Consider the following 26385-nt stretch of genomic DNA (forward strand, 5'->3'; position numbering starts at 1 on the left):
TCCACCGTCAAACAAGACAAGGCTTGAAGAATTAATAACCTTCATGCATTAATGAACACACAGGTGTACATTTTCACTGCTCCACTGGGAAATGGAAAGACGCAAGTTCAAGAAAAACACCCTTATCTAAACTTACTCGAAAAGAATCAGAACAAAGTTGCAATCATCTTACCGGGTGTTTTTTTTGGTTTTGTTTTCGATGCCAGCTGCGTCCAAGACATTATCATAATGCAAAACTTGAATTAAAAAATGCAAACGTGTCCAAAATCAAAACAGACAGTGAAGATTAATTACTAGTTGCTCCCCTTTGAATTGATTAAAAATAATAAGGCATCTGGCTGGAATCACATTTATTTTCAAAAGTGATTTGCTACATAATTAATGAGGGTGCTGAATCCCAGTGACTCAAATCTGCCACAATATTGGAAATAGATTGAGAAAATATCTTGTAATTCTCTTGGAGACTCAACCATAGTTGAAAACTTTTCACCGACTTTGGTGTATATATATATACCGTAATTTTCGGACTATAAGTCGCGGTTTTTTTTCATAGTTTGGGTGGGGGGGCGACTTATACTCAGGAGCGATTTATATACATATATATGTTTTTTTTTCACTTTTTTGGGCATTTCATGGCTGGTGCGACTTATACTCCGGTGCGACTTATAGTCCGAAAATTACGGTAATTGCAGGAAATGTCGTAATTCAGGGAGAACAAATAGTTTGAACAAAAACTCAGCAAAAAAGGATCGACTCCCTTCTCCCTCAAACTCTTTCCTCTGCTTACTCAAGCGTTTGCCTTCTTAACACACGGGAGGCGTTCGTAGGCCTCACTGTCAGTCGGAGACTTTTTTGCAAGGCTGGTGAAATTTCGATCTTCAATTCAAACAAATAACACACCCTGATGACTGAGATCAAGAGTGTCTGGATGAAGGCTCAGTGTCCGGGGCCCGTTGGCTTTTTTTTTTTTTTTTTGGGGCGTCGAGGGTAAAACAGAGAGCTCACCTCTTGTGTCAGTTGAGAAAAAGATGCCTCCAGTACAAGCTGTCAAACTGGGATCTGAGGACACGGCGGCCATTTCAATATCAAGCGCGCTGTGAAGACTGTTGACTTGCAAAGCACACTTAGTTCATTCCTTTGTTTTGCCATTCGCTGTCTTTCGTTGCTCCATCTCATCTCTTTTTTTTTTTCCTCCCTCACTTTTGATCTGTGAACCCATTTTTATGTCTCCCCTGTGACTCATTCTTCTTTTAACTCAGACTTTCCCCTATCGTCACCTTGAGAGGAGCCTCCATTGATGATGTGTAGTTCAAACATGTCTCTTTGGAATTTTTGAAGAAGCCCCCCGGAAACCAAACCTCTTTTTATGCACAATCCTTTAAAACAAGAGTTTTCAAAAAGCTCCTTTTCTGTTCATAAATCAAAGTCCGTCACGATTTCCTGACTGGATGACCAGTGGATGAAGATGAGCGTTTGGGGATGAGAAAAGGGCGAAAGTTCTTGCAGCTAACCGACCTCCTCTGCCTCCAGCCTGACAGCTGCCTACAAGCTGCTGCCTTCACCTGAAAATGATCCAAACGTGGAATGACAAGCGGACTCCTATGGGGCAGTGGTGGGGCCTGCGGCGATGACACGACTGAACCTGACCCTGAAGTGTGTGCGGACGTGCGGAGATACAGCAAGGATGCTCCTCAAGGACAACTCACACGGATGCCTCCTCGTGTGGTTAGGTGTAATTAACAGTCACAATCATTGGTGTCAAACTCAAGGCCCGGGGGCCAGATCCGGCCCGCCATGTCATTTATATGGCCCGTGAAAGCAAATCATGTCAACTTGCATGATCCTTGATAAATGTATTATTATTATTTTACAGTAATTTGAACAATAATAATAAAAATAATTATATGTCTTCATTAAACATTTATTTGATGTCACTGTCATAACGGCCCTCCTAGGGAAGCCGCAATTACAAAGTGGCCCACATTAAGAATGAGTTTAACACCCCTGAGCTAAAGTGACTCAAGCACAATACGGCCATTTTGTTTGTATTTTGACCTGATTTTGAAACCGATAGGACCGAACAATGTAAAGCATCTGTTTGAAAATGTCTCGCTAGTTTACTCGACAGCGCGTAGGTGATGATATTTATTGGCTGAAGAACGGAATAACACATTCCAAAAATGAGTAAAAATCGAGACGCCCAACGCAGAAAAAAAATAGAATAATACCGTCCTGACCTCTGTCTCCAAGAAGCGACGCAAGGCCCTCTTCTTCTTGATGCTTTTTCGCCGAACATAGACGGCAACACTGAGCGCCACAATGACGATGACGAAGAGGCCGCCGATGATTCCGGCGGCGATGAGGGGCGTCCTGCGGATAGGAGAAGTGGGCAGCGGGGGTGTTGTTAAAAACTCGGTGGGACACACAAAACCACACATAATAGAAACGTAGCAGTTTCCAAGTGAGAGCTGCTTCCTTTGTCAAAGTTAGCCGAAGCGGCCGTGAAGGAGATAAAACGGCTTTTGTCTGCATTTTATCCAGATCTGAGGAGGGCTAAAGACGTTTTTCTTCAACACACGACTGTGAGGGATGATAAATGGGAATCTTATTGGACAACTGTGTTCACAAGTAAGGGATATCGGTCTGTTATTAGAGGAAATAAAATACTACATCCAAAATCTCTGATATTAGCAACCATGCACAAGCAGTCCATTCCATAATCCGCTCCTACTCTTCTATCCAGCAGCGTTTGGATCTAGCATGCAGACCCAAATGTATGGGGAAAAATAAAATAATAAAAATAATTTTCAACTAATGCTAGAACACCGAATTTGAGGGTCTTTCTAGACTTTTGACTGGTATTGTACCTTTTGCGTTCACGTGTCGAGCTATGCTAGCCCTCTTGTTAGCGCCCCTAAATTATAATCTATTTACTTCATCAGAATCACAACTTGATATAATAAAAATGATTTGAATTGCTGAGATGGATCGCGAGGGGATACCGACCACGCTTGGCTTATACAAAATGGTATTAATGTATTTGGCAATGTCAATGTCCTTTCCCTGTTCTTTCTTGTCATTTTCTCTATATCATGAGGTGTGCTAGCTTTATGGATACGATGAATGGAAATCTAAAAAAACAATAAGGACACCTGCTGCTACCTCATACTTGACGTTGAAAACTCTATTTGTTACAGAGGCCATTAGTGACTAATGGAAGATTCGTGTACGGCGGCGGCGTGAGGTGCTGTATCGATTGTGGCGGACCTAAATAGGCGAGTGTGGTGGTGGTGGGGGCTTGAAATTTACAAAGAGGCTTTGGGTTTCAACATAATGAGATATACGGCCACGTTGTGAATAGTAATGCGGCAGTTTGGGACGATTAGGTGGACGAGGGTAGCCGAGCAAGGAGACTCGAAAAGAATTGAGAGCGGCTGAAAAGGACATGGAAGAAAGAATGAATGAATAAATAAAAAAACCCATATATTTTTAAATAAATAAATGTGAAAGAGAGAATGGAGAAATGGGGGAAGGAACATGCAAAAAAAAAAAAAAAGATTTGATATATGCAAAATAACAGAAAAGGCGGGGTCACGCAACGAGAAAGCAGACAGCAGAAGGGTGAGAAGCAGACAGTCGTCTGGCACAAGGTGAGACAATGGGAAGGACTTCTCTAATTAGGAGGAGAGGATTTACGGGCGACGCGAGGTCACCGCCGGATAAAAGGCGGGAACATCAGCTCTATTATGTGAGTGGAGAAGACCCCAGAGGCGCTCGTTTGTACTTTAATGGATACCCTCTTACTCCTGCGCTGTTTTGGCTCAATTCTAATGAGACACATTTGCTCTAATTGTTAAAATAACTTTTTTTTTATGCGTACGTTAGTAGAGTTGTTGAGCCACATTGTCCACTGACGTCTTGATTGTTTACCCTTCGCGGGATTCTCGGTGAGGTCAGCAGGGGCCGATTTTTATTTATTTATATTTTTCGTTTTTTCCCATTGACTTAAAGCGGCATTCGCGAGGTCTCGTCAACCCTCGATTTCTTATTGAGATACAGTCCGTCTGGATAATTTTGTCGATATCGTGTCCTCCAATTGTGCATTTGGACAGCAAATCGGGTTTCCCCGACCAAAATGAAGAGTGATTTCCGAGATCCCTTACCTGTCCATCATCCCGACACAATCTGGCAGTCTGGGCCCGACACACCTGCGGGGCAGAGATGTCGTCTATTAAAGCACGGACAGGTTATGAGTAAACCTCTGCTTGTCTTTCTCTTGCGTCACTCAGCTGTCACCGAGCACGAAATGAAATCCCGAGCGTGGCTGACCACTCATCACGATATGACAGGAGGTGAAAGTATGTTGTGGCTTGTTTCACACCAAGCAAACACTGCTGGGGAATGTAAAACGATTTTCATCTGTAATCCAGCCAATAAAGCAGGCGAAAAAAATCTAATCTCCGATGCTTAGTGGCCGACTAGTTCCACCATGTTGACTTATGACCTCGGCTATGTTTTTACTCGGTGTGTTGACGTAAATCCAGAGCCGCAGGAAGAAAAATGAAGACATGACGCAGCTGTTGTCATGCCAACAACAGTTGTACCAGGTGTCTGGAGTTTCAACACCCTCCCCTCATTTTCTTGTTATTTTCCATGCCCTTGTGTGAGAGACATGAAAACAGGACAATCGTTGGGCACCCGAGCGAGATGATCTTTCTTACCCCTGGGTGCAGTTGGCGTGGCAGGGATGACACTCGTTGTTGGCCTTGGCATACTTAAAGATGAAACTGTTGGCCCCCTGCAGGCCGTCAGGGCATTTCTCCACACAGTTGGGCCCGTCTTTGAAGTGGAGGCACTTCACACACTGGTCGGGTCCCTGGATCAGGACCATCAATTGGGGTGGCAATAAAGAGAGCCAAAACAAAAACCACGGTGAGCCAAACAGGGTATTAAATTGTCAACGGCGAAAAATAACCACTAAAAGTAGCATATGACGGAATCAAATTGAAACCTGGCAAATCCTGTTAACGTGCTCACTTGCTGCCGTGGCTAACGTGGCTGGCGGGCCTGGTGATTTATAACATGTCGAGCGCAAATTGCCTGGAGTGTATTCCAGCACACCTCCATGTTGAAGGCGGCAATCAACAAAATCAGGTCATGTCAAGGTAGCGCACGGGGGATGGCAGTGGTGGAGATGACAGGTGGCAACAGCGCAAATGTTCAGCTGCAGCGGCTCATGAATAAATAAGATCGCTGGGTGACTGAGCGGACAAAATAACAGCGGTGCTGCTCATTCGTAGTGTTGGAACGTCCTGATGGACAGTGTCATCTTTGGCACGTTTATCCACATGATATGAGTTTCAAATTTGCTGTTTGCATGTGTAACCATAACGGAAACATTTGGACATTTGAATGCGTTCGAGTGTGTCTACAGATGAAAATAATAATAATAATAATAATTGGAGAGTAAATTACATAAAATTAGCCCATGTCCACATCATTAAAAACGACAAAAAGAATGAAAGCAACACAACAGCTGTCAAATGTCGTTGCCATTTGGGCGCTAACTGCTAGCAGTTAGTTGCAAGCTAGCTGCTAACGTGCCGTATCATACAAGTGGTGGAGGAATTAACTAGCAGTTTCTTAGCACGCTTATTTAGAGAGTAAACGTGATTTCAGAACGGCATTGTGTTGATGTTGGTCCCAACTGTGACGGTAAAAAATAAATGGCATTACTGTATTTTCCGGACTATAAGGCGCACCTTCAATGAATGGCCCAATTTAAAACTTTGTCCTTATATAAGGCACACCGGACTATAAGGCGCAACATTAATGAATCGTGTCAGATTTTTAATCCAAATCAAATCATTCTCCATTTTATCTTTTTTATTTCAACTTCAGACGCAACAAATTACTTTATAATCACAAAATAATGATCCATCGTCTTTTTGATTCATAATTCATAGTCTTCAGCAGGCCACTTATGACTGATTTCATGACACAATGCTTCGGGCCAATTTAAATTTAGGAATTTGGTCCATATATAAGGCGCACCGGACTATAAGGCGCACTGTCGGCTTTTGAGAAAATTTTAGATTTTTAGGTGCGCCTTATAGTCCGGAAAATACGGTAATTTAAGATGAAAACTCCTGACGGTCAAACTAGCCGTCATGACATCAACACGACTTCAACATAAAAGCTTACAAAGGCGTCAATGTACTTGCTGAAACTTTGATTTGGAAGTTAGACTTTGTCTTGGCGGCGTGTTACATTTATGAATATATTTACAGCTTCCTTGTCATATCTAAATAATAGGGGCCTCGTGTGGAGTCCCAATATGCTGAAAAATTCACATTACTGCTGTGGGTGATTGCTTTATTAATCAATTGAGACGTTCAGCCTGATGTGCTTGTCTTACACAAATATCCAAATGAATTTGTCATGTAGTGTGTGGATTTTATTTATTTTTTCTAATAATAAAAACAGATTTTTGGAGGGACAAGCGTGACTAAACCGGACAAAGCTCTTCATCATTCATTCCCACATGTTGCTGCCTTTAATGGTGCAACAGGTAAAAGTTTCTTACCTGTCCCAGACACGTCATGGCGTTACCGTCCATCCTCTCGCACTGGCCATCACACTCCAAACACACGGATCCATTGGCAAATTCACGCTGTTCCCTGATGGCGAGAAATGGAAAAGATTGCGACGTATGTATAATGGATTTGAAAGCGTGTTGAAATATTGATCTGAGCATACCGAGCAAAGATTTCCACGAGCGCAAGTGCTACATAGGAGCCTTTTGATTTCAACCAACATGGCGTGACGCATCCCGATCAACTTTCTTTCACCCGTGCCACCTCTCTCTCCCAGACTTTTAATTGCGCCGGCTGCCAGAGTGCCCCGCCGTTGAGGGCAGCAATCCGCCACTGACTATTTGATCAAGTTAAAGGCTCAAGATGGTCAATAGGCAGACAGAGAAAGGCCTATGAATAATGAAGGGCTTTTTAAATCGCTGCAAACACAAAGCCGTGCACCAAAGGAGGCGGGAGAGCTGGTGGGAGGATGTGAGCGAGCGCACAGGGGGGAAGGCACCGGGGAACGGCCAGTGTTTGATTAGGAGAGGGTGAAGGCGAAGGAAATGGTGCGCGCCGCCAAGCTTTTCCGAAGCCGTAGGAGTCGAGGCATTTTACAGAGATACGCTTCATACAAATGCTTTTGTTTTTCCATCTCTCAAGGCAAATATTGGCTTTATACACTATAATTATATCAGCAGGGGCTGCGGCGCTATCGGGGACATGCTGCTGAAATCTGACACGCGCAAGGATCTACCGCTCCTTCGTTTTTGTCCAAAGCAGCAAATTATTATTAATAATTTTACGTGATCAATTAATAATGAAAATATACACTACCGTTCAAAGGTTTGGGGTCACAAACTTGTTTGGGTGACCCCAAACTTTTGAACGGTAGTGTATATATTTATTTAGATAATTATTTATAGATTATATATATAATCTTCTGTGTAAAAAATCTTATAATATATATGTATACTTATATTCATAGATTATATATAATCTTATACAAATATAAGATATAATTTATAATATTTAATTCATAATATTTTATTATAATAATATTTACACTACCGTTCAAAAGTTTGGGGTCACTTTTGAACGGTAGTGTACAATAATAATAATAAATAATAATGATAAAAATAAAAATATATAATATATATTATAATTAATTATATATATAATATATATAATATATTATATAATTATTATTATAATTATTATAGTAATTTATAATATATATAATGTACAATAATAATAATAATGATAAAAATCAAATAAAAACATGAAATAATACATTTTAATAATATTTTTTCGGTTCAACGGCGAGGTGAGGTAAGTAACGAGCGCTACTGATCAAAAACACTTTTCCCATCAGAGCAATCGATGAGCCGATGGAGGCCTCGTGAGGAAGACTCACGCAGCACCAAACAAGCCGTCTCGGGAGAAGCTCGACAACATACTTTTATGTAATTTGGTGACTCGATGGATCTCAGAGTAAGGAACTCGACATTCACAACTTCAACTGGATCCTATTAAAGAGTCATAAAAGTGGAAATGAAATCCCTGTTTTCCCTTTGGCTATAGTCAGAGTATCTTTTATGAGATAATTTGGGTGATTTGTTACGATTGCAGCAGCTTGTCGTGGCCTTTTTTTTGTTTTGTTTTCCCACTAAATACATTCTACATCCCATTGCTAGCTTTACATATTTCTTTCTTTCCCTTGTTCCAGAGTAATCATCTTTTGGAAGTTGCATCCCAGGCACTTTTTTAGACAGCTCTTTTGTTAGCGGAGGAAATGACACGGAGAAGAACGACAAAGACGTCTGCGGCCATCTTCTCTCCAGTTATTTCTATTCAGTCCAACTCGTCCTCCTGATTAGCCCCTTCATGGCCGCACCGAGGCCCCACTGGGGGGTTGGCCTGATGAGGGATTAGCCCTGCATTAGACTGTGGCTAGCACCCCCCCCCCACCACACACACACCCTCGGCCAACCCACCCGAGCAACTTTTTTAATTAAACACATTCAACGGTTCTCTAATCCACCCCGCAACCCTCAATGGACACCATCAGACATTTCCCTCCTTGCGTGCCTTCTCTCCCTTTTGTTCTTCCTTTGTTTTATTCAACAGAGGTAGAAAGTAATGGGAATAAGTGTCTTTTCTCATTAACAATGGAAAGGCGCAATGAGAGCTAGCAGAGAGGCCGAGGGTCGAACCCTAAACACATTAAATATATTTGATAGAGATAGGGGAGTTTATGAAGAACTAAAGAACCACAATCAAAGCAAAAGACAGCAGGTGAGCTCATAAAATTAGAAAACACGGTTGTGATTGACCTGCTAGTTGAGTTATATGCAGTGCTGAAGTGGAAAAAAAAAAGTAAATTGATTCAAACTGCCTTGCAAAAGTTGGTTACCACTTCTGCAACCAAAGATGAAGCAAGAAAATGGATGGATAATAATAATAAATAATAATAATAAATATTGTCAGAGGGTGAAGTGTGAGCTAGAGCTTCCCCCCCCCCCCAAAAAAAAATTTCAAACAAAACAACCAGACTTTTTTTTTTCAATACAACCCAACGTCGGGTCAAATTGACCCAGATCTTCCTGGGTCGGTCTAATTTTTAACTCTCTCTGCTGCGACTCCCTGCCACGTCCGTCACTCTCTCCCTGTTTTTGCCGACAACTTCAAACCTTCCCTCCCACAAATCCAGAAAGACCGTCAGCAAGTCGACATGACCGAAGGTTTGCGGCGGACCTTTTTGTGCAAACATGACGACTCTCCCACTTGACATGACCGCTTTGACAAAAGTTATCTCGTTGCAGCCCGGATTCCGACAGCTTCTTTCAAGTGTCGCCATTCACAACATCTCCCGCTTCATTCATAAGGAAGAATCCGGAAGGCACGACTACAAAGTTCTTATTCTCAGGTGAGTCGCCACTCATCTGTTTGATGTGCCTCGAGCGGTGACCCGAGTGGAATTATTCATACCGCAATAAAGCATCAAATGTGGCCGTTGTCACTCATTTTCAAGTTCGTTTGGGAACATTTGAATGAAATATTCTAATCCCGCAATAGATTGGAGTTAATTTGCCACAATGGTCGGTCCACTGTGCACATAACCTACTCGGAATTTCTTATTGGTTCATCTCATTACATTCACAGCAAATGGCAATTAAACTCTCCTTCCGAGCCCTTGAGGACACTTTGAGTTCATTCTCATACATCAAAAGCTGCTTAAATTGATTTTATTTCCTCGGCTTGTTGCGTGTGCCTGTTTGCGAGGGAATGAATGTGTCTTTGGGAACCGTAAAGATCCGTTGTTGTGGATAATGCTTTAGCAGCTCACTTGTGAACATCATGAACAATTTTTGCGTCGACTACACACCCGAAAAAAAGATTGCAGGACTGGACGCAGGTGCGGCCCCGTCGGAAGTAGCGGCAGGAGAGACACTGGTCCGGCCCCGGGCCCCAGCAGCCTTCGTCGGAGCACATCGCGTCGCACACCATGCGCTGCTGGGCTGTCAGGAAAATACAAAATACAATTTTAACTTTGTGTGCTTTGTGAAATTTGGAATATCTATGACAGGGGTGTCAAACTGATTTTTTTGGCGGGCCGCATTGTAGTCAAAGCTTCTTTCGGAGGGCCATTATGACTGTCAACCAAATAAATGTATGAGCACCTCATATTATATACAGTAAAAGCTACAAAACAAACTGACAAATAAGTCGTTCTCAGATATTAAAAGTCAAGACAATTTGCAATTCTAGTAATGACACACGAATTTGATGCACAAATCAGACAAGTAAAAACTGGTCAAATATTTAAAAAAAAGATATTAAAAGTCAAGACAATTTGCAATTCTAGTAATGACACACGAATTTGATGCATAATTTTTCTTCGCGGGCCACATAACATGATGTGGCGGGCCGTATCTGGCCCCCGGGCCTTGAGTTTGACACCTGTGATCTATGGTGTTAAACTCATTTTTGTCGCGGGCCGCATCTACTCGGAGACATTACGAATGTCAACGGCTACACAACAAACTGATGATTAACTAGTTTTGAATTCTAAGACTAGTAAAAACTGGTCCAATATTTTAAAAAGATGAATGGTAATAAAAATTGCTAGCGATATCTACATTTTTGTAATTTTAGTATTGACACATAAAGCCGATGCACAATTTGTCTTTGCGGGCCACATGAAATAACGCGACGGGCCGTAATTCGGCCCCCGGGCCTTGAGTTTGACATCTTTGTTCCATAATATGTTATAATGGAACGGTGCCATTTAAAAATTCATCACACCAGAGAAATGAACGCCATTCATTTCACTTTGGGTATTTATTCATCATGTCATCGCGCATCTTGTTCTTCATCATTACTCTTGATTATGCTGCTCAATAAACTCTAGTCATCGGTGAGAAACATACTTTCAAACTGAGATAGATAATGTCATGTTATTTACACGACTGTCACCTAATCAATATCCATCCGGCCGAACCCATCCCAAAGCGAAATGAACTGCACAGAGCACACAAAAAAAGCTGCCGCCACTCACTGCATTCTTTGGGGTCACGGTTATTGTGGATGACCGCTTTCTGGGTCGGCGTCCGGAACAGCGAAGTCCAGTTGACCGTATCGTAGAAGCACAGACGGCTGTTGTTGGAAATGTAGACGATGCCGGCGCTGATCTCATCCAGCGACTGGAATTGCAGTGAGGAGATCCAACGTTGTTTCAAAATCAGCAGGGAGATGCCGGTTCCGCTGGAAGAAATGGCGGCCGTGTGACATCACAGAAAATGAAAATAAAAAATGAATGAAAATACTTTTATGGATCGCATTTTGGATGTTTCTACCTGTAAAGGGATCTCCCGCCGATGGTCACCAGGTTGGAAAAAACACTCAGATCGGTCATGTTCTCGGGCCACGATTGAATGTTGAGGAAACCTGAAGACATTATGAACAAAACTCCTCTTTAACCTCCTCCGAAATTCTACAAAGGTCACTCTGGATGAAAAATAAATGATTCTTTCTTTTTTGACATCAAAAGCAGCTTTGGTCGGCATTTGAAGTTCAAGCGAGATCTCATTCATGAAGGAAACGGACAATACACGCTAATTAAAAGACTCCGTCGAATATACGGCGCAATTTGTCGAATAGCGTTGGCTTTTAATGACAGATAATAAGGCATCAGCATGTGTGGAAGTGACATTAAAGGGAGGAAGGTGCCGAGGAGGAGGACGAGCGAGCGAGCGAGGCTATTGCTCTTTCTTATTGCTCGCCTTTTCATTATGAAAATGCAGTTTCGCTCCATTAGCTGTTTGGCTCAACTGCAAGACACACTTTAATATGACAAAGGCTTTGTATACCAGCCATCGCTCATCCCTTTAGGGCCTCTGCTTGCTAATGGATACGTGTACACACACACACACACACCCATGCACAAACACACACATAGACACACACAGACACACACAAGGATAGACAGACAGACACACACGGAGACACACACAGAGACACACACAGACACACACAAGGATAGACAGACAGACACACACAGAGACACACACACACACACACACATGGACACAGACACACGCACAGACACACACATACACACACATACACACACGCACAGACACACACATAGACACACAGAGACACACACAAAGACACACAGACACACGCACAGACACACGCACAGACACACGCACAGACACACAGACACATATAGACACACATAGACACACATAGACACACAGGCCCACACAGACAGACACAGACACACACACACACTTGCGCGCACACACACACGCATGCACACACACTCAGACACACACACAGACACACACACAGACACACGCACGCACGCACACACACACAGACAGACACAAACACACATGCACAGACAGACACACGCACACATGCACACACACTTGCGCAGAGACACACACACATAGACACACAGACACACACACACACACAGACAGACACAAACACACATGCACAGACAGACACACGCACGCATGCACACACACTTGTGCACACACACACGTACGCACAGACAGACACAGACAGACACAGACACACACACACACACGCACGCACACACACTCACACACACATGGGCCATTATTTCCAAAGTCACTTAAATCACCTGTGATCTCTTTGACAGTGCGGAAGATGTTGAGGCGTTCAGGATCCAGCGGTCCAATACCGTGATACTTGTCCCTAAAGACACACGGAGAATCCAATGCTAATCCGCAACATATCGTGCAAGGTCATCTCATTTGCGACGGCAACACTCGGGGGAAAGGTTCTCCTGCGATGTAACATTGGGTGTGACTTGCATTAGTAGCTATTGGTCCACTTGAAGAGCTTCAGGTCACCGTGACAGCGCTGATAGATAGCACTGGGAATATTCCTCACCGAACACAATTGCATTTCCACAAAAGAAATACGCTCCTGTTTGCTAGCTCATTCCATCCTGCTCGCTTCCAAGCGAGTCCAAATGTTCTCACAGTCCTCCAAATCAATACGTCCATATGAAGTTTTTATAAATCATACTTTGTGTCACGTGTGGTTTGTAACTCACCCTTTAATGCCGGTGATTAGGAAGATGAGGTTGCCATTGATTTTAGTGCAGTTGACAAATTTATCAATATTGCTGGCATCCACTGTTTGATGGCTCTGCAGGACGCCCGTCCCGATTCCGTCGCACACTAGCAAGGGAAAAAAAACACAATCAATGTACCGTAATTTTCGGACTATAAGTCGCGTTTTTTTTTCATAGTTTGGGTGGGGGGGCGACTTATACTCAGGAGCGATTTATATACATATATATGGGTTTTTTTTCACTTTTTTGGGCATTTTATGGCTGGTGCGACTTATACTCCGGTGCGACTTATAGTCCGAAAATTACGGTATTCGTCCTTACGGTCCCCGGGAGGTGGGCGTGGCCTCATTTCAAATAACTCATAAGGCCACCGATTGAAATTCTTCTGACGGCAGCCAATAATAAATGCATCACATTTGCATTAATTACAATTGCCTTGGCGTGCGTCTGACCGAGGCGAGGAACGGCGATGATGAATAAGGCTGGCATTAAGCGCCGTAACCCCTTTTTGATAATGATTTATACCAGCCAATTTCATATCTGAAATGTTAATTTGTTATCATTTCCCACAGTTCCTTTGGCTATCCCTCATTAACCTCTCGCTGCTGCGTGACGACGGAACCCGAGAGATTAACCCTTGAGCGCTACCGAAGCCCAATTTTGCAGCCGGGGAGGAAAATGTCCGAATATTTTTCTTTAGGAACAATTTGGGCAAGGGCTGCTGTCAAAAAAGCTGAAATAAGTCATATTTTGGGGCGCAGGTAGCTCATAACGCTAAATCATATTTTTATGGAAAGCTTTCAATGTAATTCTCTCAAGCTCGGGCTGATCCGATATCGCAAAGCTATTAGATTAAAACGGCACAGCTGCTTAAGCTGTTTACAAGCAGACAAATGCAGAAGAGTGGCGGAGGCTGCAGAAGAATGTCTTTAAAAGAGATTTGTCCCGAGACGGACGGACGGACGGGATTGATGCAGACACCTCTCGGGCCATCTTGTCGACTTTCATCAAACTGGAACTGGAAGTCACAAATGTTTATTTCCTATATTGGCATTGGATGGAAACATTTAGAGCTGAGCTGTCTTTAAATGAAACGTTTTTTGGTTTTGGGCAGATCTTTAATGTCAGGTGCCTCTTTTCTTCCGACTTGTTCTTTTTTTTTTGACCTACCCAACGTGTCAAGTCATTATTTCCAAATCATGTGGCATTTCATCACTGCTTGTATTCTGCGGCACTTTTCGTTTTACGACCGTCAACGTTCGTGCGGTCATAAAAAGCACTGATTGCTTCTGATGTCGCGACGTCAGAAATGAAATCAAACGTGTGCGTCACTGACAAAGCAAGAGTCTTTTTCGAGCATAGGTGTCAAACATAAGGCCCGGGGGCCCGATACAGCCCGCCACGTCATTTGATTTGGCCTGCGAAGACAAATTGTGTCAAGACTAAAATTACAAATTGTCTTCACTTTAAAAAAAAAAATAGAGATACTGCTCGTAATTTTTATGACCATTCAGCTTTTTAAAATATTTGAGCAGTTTTTACTAGTCTCAGAATTCAAAACAGTTTGTTGTGTAGCTGTTGACATTCAAAGGAAACTACGATGGGGCCTGCGACAAAAATGACACCCCTGTTTAGAGTCATACATTAAAATTAATTAATCGTCAACATCGTAGTGATTAGTCTTGTCTATAATTCATGACTGTAGCAACCAAGTCGAACGTGATTTAACCGATCGACATGAAAGGACACTTCATACTGCATTTATTTTATTTGAATTAATTTTATTTTAATTTGCAAATTACATTGATGTTTGATTAAATTGAAAGTAGGCCAATTAAAGTATCAAGTTAAATTTGTAGTGTGTTGCCTTGCTTTTTGTTAAATGCCTGCAATACTGTACACCCCCCTAAAAAAAATATATTTACGACACACATTGCTTCGTGTCAATAAAGCATGCGAAAATATAACAATTTATAATAATTGTTTTGCTGGCTGACTATGCATGAAATCAATGTCGAATCCAACTCTGACCTGATCCTCCTCTCCATTACCTTTGGGGCAGATGTCTGTGCAGGGAATGCACTTTTTGATGCGGTTCTCCTCCACTTCCATCTTGTTGCTAGGACACGCTCGGACACAGGAGTTATGGTCCACCACAAAGTTATCTGACGTGAACACACGCAAGATGTTTGCATTCATTATCCTACACGAGGAAGGTTGCCTTTATGGTGGAGATTTGAATCATATTTGCAAAAAGATCCAAAACTGCTACTGATAAGGTCAGCAAGACTAGAAAAGCAAAACGCTCATTTGGTAATCATTTGAAGTCGTTGCGCATATTCTATGTTTGAGGATTTGTTTTAATCGGTGTTGTGTGATTGAGGAACACGTTTATCGAAACTAGCATGACTAGAGAGGAAGTAATAGGAATGCATAGGCATTGATTTTTCTTTGGCATATATTTTCAGGGGCATGTGCAATATCCTGTCTTTACATCACTTTATTAGAGAGCAGCCTGGATTTTTTTTTTTTCCTTTGGTCTGGTTCAAGCTTAGAATTTTTCCAGGTTTCGTCATTCTGTTTCTCAGGACTGAGACCCTGAACAGGATAAGCACGACCGTATTGTCATTTTTTACTATGACTATACTATACTACAGATGATCCAGAGGCCTTCAATGAGTGTTGCAGCTCACCCAAATATTAAGCTATAGCTTGGTGGATTTTTTATTTTATTTTTTTTCCTCAAGTGGAGTTGTGAGACTGACAGACGTTGGGTTAGGTGGGGGTGAGATGAGCCTCAGGGCAATGTTCTCAATTTACCAGATGAGCTTACGCTCATCTTTTGTCACAAGCTCTGGGCAGAGAGCAAAAGGACAAGGTCGCTAATAGAAGTGACAGAAACGACAATTGGAAACTAAGTTTGGGATTGACAAAAGATAAAGAGATTTGCCAGCCCGGGAAATGTTTATAAAATAACTTACCTAATGATGATCTCATCAGATTCAATTGTTGCTAGTTGCTAATGTTTGAAAATGTCTGATTTCTGTATCTTGCTCCAGAAAAGTTCTGATCCTGGATGAAACTTTTCCTCCGACCAGACTGTTTACTAGACTTAATTTGCGAACTCAGCTAGCATTCAACGACTCAAATTCACACGTATAGGCTTTTGGATGAAAAGACACAAAGTGAACTTACGCGGGCATTTCTTGACACAAAAGGCTCCGTAGGTATACTTGGCTCTGGGATTGTGTTCCAGCTGGAAAGATGTGGGATTATACACAAAAGGCTGAGGGCACTGGGTCACACATGCGCCGCTGTCGTTGAAATTGGTGCAAGCCTGCAAAAAAAAAGACAAAAAACGCGTAAACTAGGGACTAAACTTGAGGATACAAACGAGACTTCCCAAGCGGGGCAGGCGAGTTATGGAAGCCATCAGAAGGTTATAATTCTCTCGCAGAAGATGTTGTGGATGAAAAACGATTACGGCTACGTTTCATTTTCACGTGTGAATCATGCTGGCGGCCACAAACGGGAGACAAATTGGAGCCATCCATCCACTGCCACCATGTAAATGCTCAAATGTTTTGAGCCGTAAAACTTGCAAGTGTTTTGCCGTCGTCGTCCGAAACGGCAGTAATTGAATCGGATGAGCCTTTTCTGTGAATTACAGCAACAATATCGCACCTCCGAGCAACGGCGGTCCACGCAGGGCGGACCTTCGGTGATAAGAGGGATATTAATTGGAACAATGAATCACCAATTTGCTCTTTGAAGAGCGCCGGTGCCTCCGACTGGTACCGCCTTGTGAAATGACAAACAATGCATCACCAGGTAAACAAAGTAAATCATTTCCGGGGAGAATGACAGCGATGAGGACACGCGGAAGGACGGGAGATGTGAGCGGGGCTGGTGCACGTACGAAGCAGTCTGTGTCCTTGGGTCCCGAACAGCCGCCGGCGCACTCGCGGTGGCAGCAGTCGCTGACGTACGGCCCGAAGCAGCGACCGTCACACTGCTCTGCGCACACCGTCTTCGTCACTGCCCGGCAAAAGAAGAAGAAGAAAAGCTTTAAAGGTCTGCCGCACACGCACACACTCCCAACAAAAGGAGACAATATCACCACCCTCGACACATTCTTGCTGCAATGATATGAAATTCAGGCAGATACAAATTAGGGGCTTCACAAGCAGAAGGTCACTCCGACCAAAAGTCTTGAATCAAACTTTTTTTTTTTGGTGTCCTTCAACAAACTACTTGTCTTCTGGAAATGCTCTGAAGCTGCTGCAACATAGAGCTTCACTGATTCTGTCTGGAAATGTGATGGAACCCTGCTGATCCACCGCAGAGGTGTGTGTAAAACAAAACAAAACAAAAAGTGTTTTTATCAGAAGATTAATGCCCGACTGTGCCGTTCATTCCCAAATAGCGGCGCTATTACGTGCTAATTGTTGCCATGGCCGCCCGACTCCTGTGGCTATGACTTGTTCTTGCAATGATAGAACTAATAGCTAATTTCAACCGCTTTAAAATATGCTCTGGATTCTGCATTTTAAACTGGACTGCTTGGTATTTATTGATATAAAATACTCATAGGTGTGTTTCAAACACATTATATGTGAAGATAGAGCATAAAAATACAGCGACCATGAATCGATTCATCGTAAAATAATAAATTATTAATCAATTAGTTATTTGAGAATTATTTGGATGCGGTATTTTATTCAAAAATATCTAAATGCTCGGAATACCAGCTTCTCAACAATAATAAAAATAAAAACAATAATAATAATAAATAATAATAATAATATTCAGATCATCACCCTATTTGGTGGTCCGGTCTGAAAGCGCAGAGCTAAAAGTTGGAGCCTCCTTTCCTTATAACCCCAGTCGACGCTGGCATGATTGGCATCTGTTAAACATTTTCATATTCTGGCCCTTTTTTGTCCCCTCTATTCCACCCTTCAAATGTTCACACTCATCTATTATTGATCAGCGTGCAACTAATACATTTACGTCGACAGGGGAAATTTAAGGCGGGCGTTGTGGCAAAAGCAAAATATCAAAATAGATGATTGCAACTTTTACATTCAAGTGGTCATATCTAAAATGGGTCCTCATTCACTTGAAGGATTTAGTTTGTCTGCCAATCATAAAAGTGTATACTGTCTAAAAATATATTTGACTTGGTTGCGTACTTACAAGTTTGGCACTGCTCTTCCTGGTGACCCCAACACCGTCCGTTACAAGAGCGATGACAGCGTCTGCCTGCATGACAAACAAAAACGCACAACAAAAATAACTCACAATAACGCCTCACCACACCATCAAGTATTTACGTGATGACCAGCCACCGCGGTCTCTTCCGTGCTTTCCTGCTGGCAAGTTGGACTTGGCATCTGCTGTCACCAAAGCTTAATTGACTGGCGTTAATAACAGAGGAAGGAGAACAATGCGAGCTAACTGTCACAAGGCCCACTCCCATTGCGCGGCTGCCAACGTACATTCTAAACACTGCCTGCCAAGGGTCCCCCATTTGGCAACCTCGACTCCCACATTCCATTGTCATTTTCGGACACGCCCCCTCTAGTCTTTGTTGCTTTTCATCCTCCTCCTTCATGAGTGACTATCTCATCAACCAATTTTTTTTTTTTCTAAATGTCTCCCTAAACCGGCGCTATGTCGGCAAAACAAATTTCAAGACTCAACACGAGTACCGTATTTTTCGGACTATAAGGCGCACCTAGAAACCTAAAATTTTCTCAAAAGCCGGCAGTGCGCCTTATAGTCCGGTGCGCCTTGTATATGGACCAAATTCCTAAATTTAAACTGGCCCGAAGCATTGTGTCATGAAATCAATCACAAGTGGCCCGCTGAAGACTATGAATCATGAATCAAAAAGACTATGGATCATTATTTTGTGATTATAAAGTAATTTGTTGCGTCTGAAGTTGAAATAAAAAAGATAAAATGGAGAATGATTTGATTTGGATTCAAAATCTGACATGATGCGCCTTATAGTCCAGTGCGCCTTCTATAAGGACAAAGTTTTAAAATGGGCCATTCATTGAAGGTGCGCCTTATAGTCCGGTGCGCCTTATAGTCCGGAAAATACGGTATCCTCAAAACTAAAGGTCATCAGGCTTATTTTTGTCAAATGAACTCAAGTTCAAGTCAACCCGCTAACCCTTATGGCACGCTCAATGTTTGTCCTTCCCGCTCACCCCGATGGGTTTGATCTACCGCTATCAACTTCTTCCCTTGAAATGAGCCAAGCCGCTCTCTCCCAAAAAAAAAAAAAAGCCAAGAGGAGACACTTCTTGTGACATTGAATGTCCGCCAGACAGAAATGCCCACTGTGTATAAAGAACAGCAACCCAGCGGACCGGCGGGCCCAGAGCCACGAGTCGGCATCACCATCAGAACCTTCACGAGCAGCTGTCAGATTAGCTGAGATTTAAAAAGAGCAAAGCCAGACAGCGTCTCCGCTGGCCTCGCCGCCGCGCCACCGACAAACGTTCACACGCTGATTTAACACCATGTGATTTTGCCCCAACCGTTGACCGCTAGGCTAACACGATGACTAAACATTTGTGGGTCGACAGTGACTTGCTCGGAATGTGGATCACCTCCAAAAAGTGTCATTGTCATCCACGTTTGTACCACACTCACATCCCAGATTGCTATTGTTGGATGGAACCACCAGGAGCTCGGCTTGGGGGTTCTTGATGATGTCACGCCAATGGATGGTGTCCGCATGGCACAGGAATTTGTTCTGGTCCACGTAAACGCCTCCGTTCAGGATCTCTGCAAGGAGAAGATAGCCAGAGAGAGAAAAGTGAGCACACCCCCCATGAATATATAAGAGTAGTATACAATGGCAGGAAATCGATAGATCAAGGTTAACCACAATAATCTCAGAGTAGCGGCGTACGGCGAGCACCAAAGTGCATCTGAGCGTGAAGATAAACGCTATTGACAGAGCAATTCAATACAACAGCAATATCATAAGTCCTCCAAAAAATAGAATTTGACTGTGAAAACACACAGGAAAGTACTCTTTTATTCATTTCTTTCTTTTCCGGGGAGATAAGAAAATAGAAACGTCTTGCAAGAATTTCGGGGCTGGTGTTTGTAAAGTTAGACAGGGCGAGGACTCAACCCTAAAAAAAACAAAAAACAAACACATACTACATAAAATCTGATATAATAAACGGGTAAATAAATAAATATATTGTTTTTGTTTTCGCGGCACAGAGAATTGTGATAAATATTCCGTATTCAATAAATAAATAAATAAATAGTTTTATTTTTAGCGGCACAGAAAATAGTAACATACTACGTAAAATCTGATATAATAAACGGATAAATAAATAAATACATTGTTTTTGTTTTAGCGGCACAGAGAATTGTGATAAATCTTCAGTATTCAATCAATAAATAAATAAATAAATTGTTTTATTTTTAGTGGCACAGAAAATCGTGATAAATATTTAGTTGAGCTTAATTTAATTCTGAAATGAATTAACATTATGATTGACTGTTGACTGCGGCCACATTAAGAGGATTAAAAAAAAAAAAGGATTTCAATTCTATTTGATTTGACACATAAAAAGTTGTGTCTCAAAAAGGGCAAAAACTAGGCCCAAAGTGTTAACATTCAATAAGTGCTCACTTGGCTCTAGACCCGCTTCACCTCACTGAGTACGATGAAGCTCGATTGCACTGAGACCAAAGTCGCCTCATCACGCGCCGTCTGCTTGATAGCAAAAGTGATTCTTCCTTAATAGATGCCTACACATGGAGCTACGTAATGAATCCTAATCCCTCTTTCTTGTTGCTATTACAGATTTTGGAGAGTGATGAGATGATGCTTTAGTAATCCTCCCCCCTCCCCCCTCGTTCCGTCACGAGCTGTGACCCCTACGAGAAGGATATAACACCAGTGTCCTTCCCAGACTGTTATTTAACCTAGTTTAGGGATTTAGATGCAATCACCTCTCATCCTCTTCAGCTAGGATATGAAATACTGCCAGATTCTATACCTGCACACACACACACTTAATGTAGTTCATATAAAACGTAACAATGTTCTTAAGATTAGAGCTGGATTAGCTGACGGCTATGATTATCTCCCTGGGTTGATTATTACCACCAAGAGAGTTGGCAGCACGACTCACACTCACGCACGCACACACACACACAGGAAGCTAATCATCAACATCCGACATGATGATTAAAGAAGCGGGGCCTCGGTGAAGGCACGGACATCTATTCAAAGCCCTCTTAGAGGTGACATGTCGCTCTGTCTGCCCGCCGAACGGCCCGCAGCCGCGGCCTCGTGTAATCATGTTCCCGTCAAAATGGACAATTTATCGGGGGTGTTTTACATTTCTGGCTGGGGAGGGGGGGAGGAAAAAAAAAACGTGCAGTGGCTCAGCTTTATTCTAATCAAGACATGCAGTAATGGCGGGTACATCCGTCATAAAATGAGCGTACTGTCAGCCTGACTAAGGTAAACAGAATAGTAGCAGTACTAATACAACAAAATAGTTATATTTTTAGACTAATTCTGTGAAATTTGATTTTTCCCCGGCCACTCACGCCACAATGGCTGGGAATCATCGCACCCTCCCACGACTTCCGATGCCCGCCTGCTGAGCTTCGATCTTGCTATCAGGCTGGTGATCAACACCCAGCCATCCGCTTGCCGCGATATCGCCCCCCCCCCCCCCCACCGCCCCGGTGGTCATCCACACTTGTGTGATTCACAAGGCGGCTGTAAAAGTGTAGGAGAAATAGGGGAGGGGCAGAAAGGGGAGGGGTGAGCACAGAAAGGGAACCCTGATATGAGGAGCATGGGAAGGCGTTATTGCTCAAGCTCTGAAAATCGATTCTGATAAGAAATTGTGTGTAACGTAATAAACCTTCACCGTGCAGAATTTTATTAGTACTGTTATGCGATGGTTGCGAGGTCAGATGGTTAGTTCAAAGATGGTTTGCAAGTTGCAGCTCTGCATGTTAAACTCATCTGCTGCTTTTTTTTTTTACTCGTCTCTTATTGGTTTCAAGCTGGGGCGTCACTTGTAAAAAAAAATAAAATAAATAAAAATAGATCTCAGGCCCAATAATGTCAATGCTGCAAATTGAAAATAACATTTTTTTAGGGCTCATGATGAAAATTGTCATTTCACACCACAAATGGCATTTCATAAATATATTAAATAAAACTATATGGACAATCTATTCAGCTCCAAAAGCAACAACAACAGGTGACCTTCGCAACAATAATAGCAAAGTTCCACCCCAAAAAAAAAGGAATCAGTAAATTTGGGAAACAGCAAACTGCAGCGGGTTTTACTGTTATTCAAACATAAAAACAATATGTAAAAAAAATAAAAGAACATGGGTTAAAAAGTATAAAAGCTAGCTGACAGCTAACAGCATTTTAGGATAGTTTTAGAATCGAATATCAAGGAAGTAGCAACGTCTTTCACCAAACTTTGCTCTGTAGCCAATTATGCTCATTTTCCGCTCATTCAGCGGCGCAAAGAGCTGCTATTGCAAAGTCGTTTGTGGACGATGATTGAGCCGCCGCTAACCGTGATGCTCTGCGGGGAGCTCGCTGATGAGCTTTCATCAATGCTGCTCGCCACTTGTCCCACATCTCTTCCTCGGCCTAATTACGCTGAAGAATAAAGCCGTGATAGCGATCCGTCCTCGGCTGATGAGTCCGCGTCTCTACGCTTGCCGCCATTGTCTGGTAGGGTGCGACACACAGCTGAGTTGCCGGAACATCGACAAGGATCAGGAGAACAGAGAAGTGGAGTTGGTCTTTTCTTCTTCTTTCTTTTTTGGAAAAACAGGTACAGTAGACCCTTCAAGCCTATTAGGACTGTAAACCTCTTAAAAAAAAAAAAATCCACTTATACTCAATTTTACATTTTACGCCAAGCCATCATTAGCAAGGATCGAATGGATGCTGAAGACAGAGCAGAACATTTGAAAGAAGACCTAAGCAAAGGATCCATCCATCCATCCATCCATCCATCCATCCATCCATCCATCCATCCATCCATCCATCCATCCATCCATCCGTCCATCCGTCCATCCGTCCATCCGTCCATCCGCCAATCCATCTATTCATCCATCTTCCGTCCACCAATCCATCTACCAATCCATCCATCTACCAATCCATCCATCATCCATCCATCCATCCATCCATCCATCCATCCATCCATCCATCCATCCATCCATCCATCCTCTATTCATCCATCCGCCAATCCATCTATTCATCCATCTTCCGTCCACCAATCCATCTACCAATCCATCCATCCATCCATCCATCCATCCATCCATCCATCCATCCATCCATCCATCCATCCATCCATCCATCCATCCATCCATCCATCCATCCATCCATCCATCTGTCATCCATCTGTCATCCATCTGTCATCCATCCATCCATCCATCCATCCATCCATCCATCCATCCATCCATCCATCCATCCATCCATCCATCCATCCATCCATCCATCCATCCATCCATCCATCCATCCATCCATCGGACTGACCACCTGTCAGCAGCTGGTCCGTCCGTCCTCCATCTTTCAGGTTTTCCCTTTGAACCTTGCACACGTGACGCAACAGGAGAATAAGAGGAATAATACAGCGTTGGATGCCGTCTCTGTTTTAGAAATCTTTTTCATCCTCCACTGTTGGAATGGTCTCTTTGTAGGTTTTGACTCCAAATGGAAGGAAAACAAAGACATTCCCTGCAGGCATTTGGATTTCTAAATAAATGGGATGTGTCATTTTGGGTAAATATCTGCATGACTAGACCATGCACATGAAATGTATTCGTTAGATTTAAAAATACATAACTTAAATGTAACTATGAGCAATACAAACTCCAATGCACAAGCACAAATTCTGCCTCGACAAAGATATTATTCACTTCTGACACGGAACGTTATTATTTTTACAATATATTTACGATTGAATTTGCCAGTGACGTATCATTTACACTGCAGGAGACATTTCTGATTTCAAATTTAGAGCTTACTCGCCTGTGTAGGCGTAACTATAAAGGGGGTCAGTTATATTTGTAGAGCTTTGGAAAAATATCTATTTACTAACGTGTATATAATGATAGACAACGATTACAGCACAGGTGTCAAACTCAAGGCCCGGGGGCCAGATACGGCCCGCCACATCATTTTATGTGGCCCGCGAAGACAAATTGTTCATCAAATTCGTGTGTCATTACTCGAATTGCAAATTGTCTTTACTTTTAATGCTATCTTTTTTTTTTAATATGAAAAAATGAGTTTGACACCCCTGGATTACAGCTAAAGGTATACGAGTGCTTAACAAGTGGTGCGTCTCTGAGGAAGCCAAGTGTGGAACTGTGAAGCACTCCACTGTGTGATGCCTCGGAGCATCTTTGCACAGACGAGCACGGAGGGAGAAGAAGAAAAAAAAAAAACTGTTGCGAAAGAAAGCACATGATGTGAAAATGACTTCTCTGATCTTATGAATCACACTTTTGACAGGAGACCACACATAAGCCGCCGCTGGGCAATGCAAAAAAAAAAAAAGCCGATAAAAGTGACGAATCAGCTAAAACGGCCCAAGAGCGGAGCAGGAGCAAATGAACTGTCAGCCAACCACACGTACGTTTTCAACGATGCGTTTTTATAAACGTCACCATCTTTGCGAGCGAAGAGTGGAGGAAAAACTTATCTGATCCACACAGAGAGAAGGTGAGTCTCTGGAGTCCCATTTCCTCACTTCTCCATTATTAGCTCTGCCAGCCAAAGAGATATTGTGCTCAGTGACAAATGGGAGCCGAGCTGCGAGGCACAGACAACGCGGGGGTGGTCCCCCCCCCCCGCCCGTCCCACCTTATCCACCAATTCACTGCGCATCCACTACCTCCTTGATAATTGTGTTTTAAACCCCCTGATTAAATTTCACAGTCTCCAATGATATTGTTTTTGCCATGAATCCTTATGAAAAATGCTTTGTGCACCGAGTAGTCGGTGTAGGAGGCAGGAGATGACACTTGGTACACGCCAAGCCTTCAGCGGACGCTAAATTCTTGCCATCAATCTCAGCGTTCTCCTCCGCCCACTTTTGCTGCGTCTTCTCGGCCACTCTTGAAAACAGACATAAACGCTCTTAATATTGTAAGCCTTCTCTTCGTTTTGGTCAATCCCAACACACCCACAGGCAAAGGCAATAATGTCAAATCATTATGTTTGGATAACCTTACAATTGTTTTTTCCACATTAAGTCTCTAGCATGAGATCTTCTTGCGTAATCTTTGTCGATGGCCTATTGCAGGGGTGTCAAACAGATTTTTTTTGGCGGGCCGCATTGTAGTCAGAGCTCCTTTCGGAGGGCCATTATGACTGTCAACCCAAATAAATGTATGAGCACCTCATAGTATATACAGTAAAAGCTACAAAACATATCGATATTAAAAGTGAAGACAATTTGCAATTCTAGTAATGACACACGAATTTGATGCACAATTTGTCTTCGCGGGCCACATCAAATGATGTGGCGGGCCGTATCTGGCCCCCGGGCCTTGAGTTTGACACCTGTGGCCTATTGCCTGGTGCCGTAAAAGATGCAAAAGTTGGTCAGAAGTAACCTTTGTTACGTTTCTATGCAAAAAAATATCTCTATTTTTCAAAAGTGTAATTTGAGTATTGACACATGAAGTACATGCACAATTTATGTGGTGGGCCGTGTCTGGCCCCCGGGCTTTAGGTTTGACACAGTATGATCTAGTATGTAAGGATGGACTCAAAGACGGATCATTCGGTGTAATTTGCTGACACGTTTTCAAAAATTACAGAAAATATTCAATGTGCATCCGAGATCGGACAATAAACACGATTCGGAAATGTCTACTAAAGTGGGGTATAAGACGGTCGGTGGGGGGCGTGTTGAATGACACGTTAGCATAGTTTGAATGCCAGCGTGAGTTTAATCAATTCGCCGGGCGGCGGAGAAAATGGCAGGCAACGACAGGTTGGAGATGATTGCGTCTAATTTGGCCACATTTCCCGCAGTTGACAGCGGGCGAGAAAGAGATGCAAGGCGTGCTCGGCTTTACATAACCATCGGCGTGCTTGATATTCATGTTTTGAAATAAATAAAACGATTTCCAACTCTCTTTTAA

At 42.7% G+C, this 26385-nt stretch overlaps 1 protein-coding gene across 3 annotated transcripts in view; it reads right to left on the reverse strand.

Moving 5' to 3' along the window:
• The window catches only part of LOC119133530 (receptor tyrosine-protein kinase erbB-4-like), a 118353-nt gene that overhangs the window by 21515 nt on the left and 70453 nt on the right, over positions 1-26385 (reverse strand). For all 3 annotated transcript variants that reach the window (XM_037269486.1, XM_037269497.1, XM_037269476.1), the window contains exons 4-17: positions 19864-19998; positions 18394-18459; positions 17114-17232; positions 16390-16531; positions 15246-15359; positions 13174-13300; positions 12736-12809; positions 11435-11525; positions 11137-11342; positions 9964-10096; positions 6587-6680; positions 4722-4876; positions 4164-4208; positions 2238-2370 (exon numbers count right to left, since the gene is read on the reverse strand). In XM_037269486.1, the coding sequence (XP_037125381.1) occupies positions 2238-2370; positions 4164-4208; positions 4722-4876; positions 6587-6680; positions 9964-10096; positions 11137-11342; positions 11435-11525; positions 12736-12809; positions 13174-13300; positions 15246-15359; positions 16390-16531; positions 17114-17232; positions 18394-18459; positions 19864-19998 (1634 nt within the window). The remainder of the gene's footprint in view (positions 1-2237; positions 2371-4163; positions 4209-4721; positions 4877-6586; positions 6681-9963; positions 10097-11136; positions 11343-11434; positions 11526-12735; positions 12810-13173; positions 13301-15245; positions 15360-16389; positions 16532-17113; positions 17233-18393; positions 18460-19863; positions 19999-26385) is intronic.

The sequence above is a fragment of the Syngnathus acus genome, chromosome 2 (assembly GCF_901709675.1).
Source record: "Syngnathus acus chromosome 2, fSynAcu1.2, whole genome shotgun sequence".
NCBI lineage: Eukaryota > Metazoa > Chordata > Actinopteri > Syngnathiformes > Syngnathidae > Syngnathus > Syngnathus acus.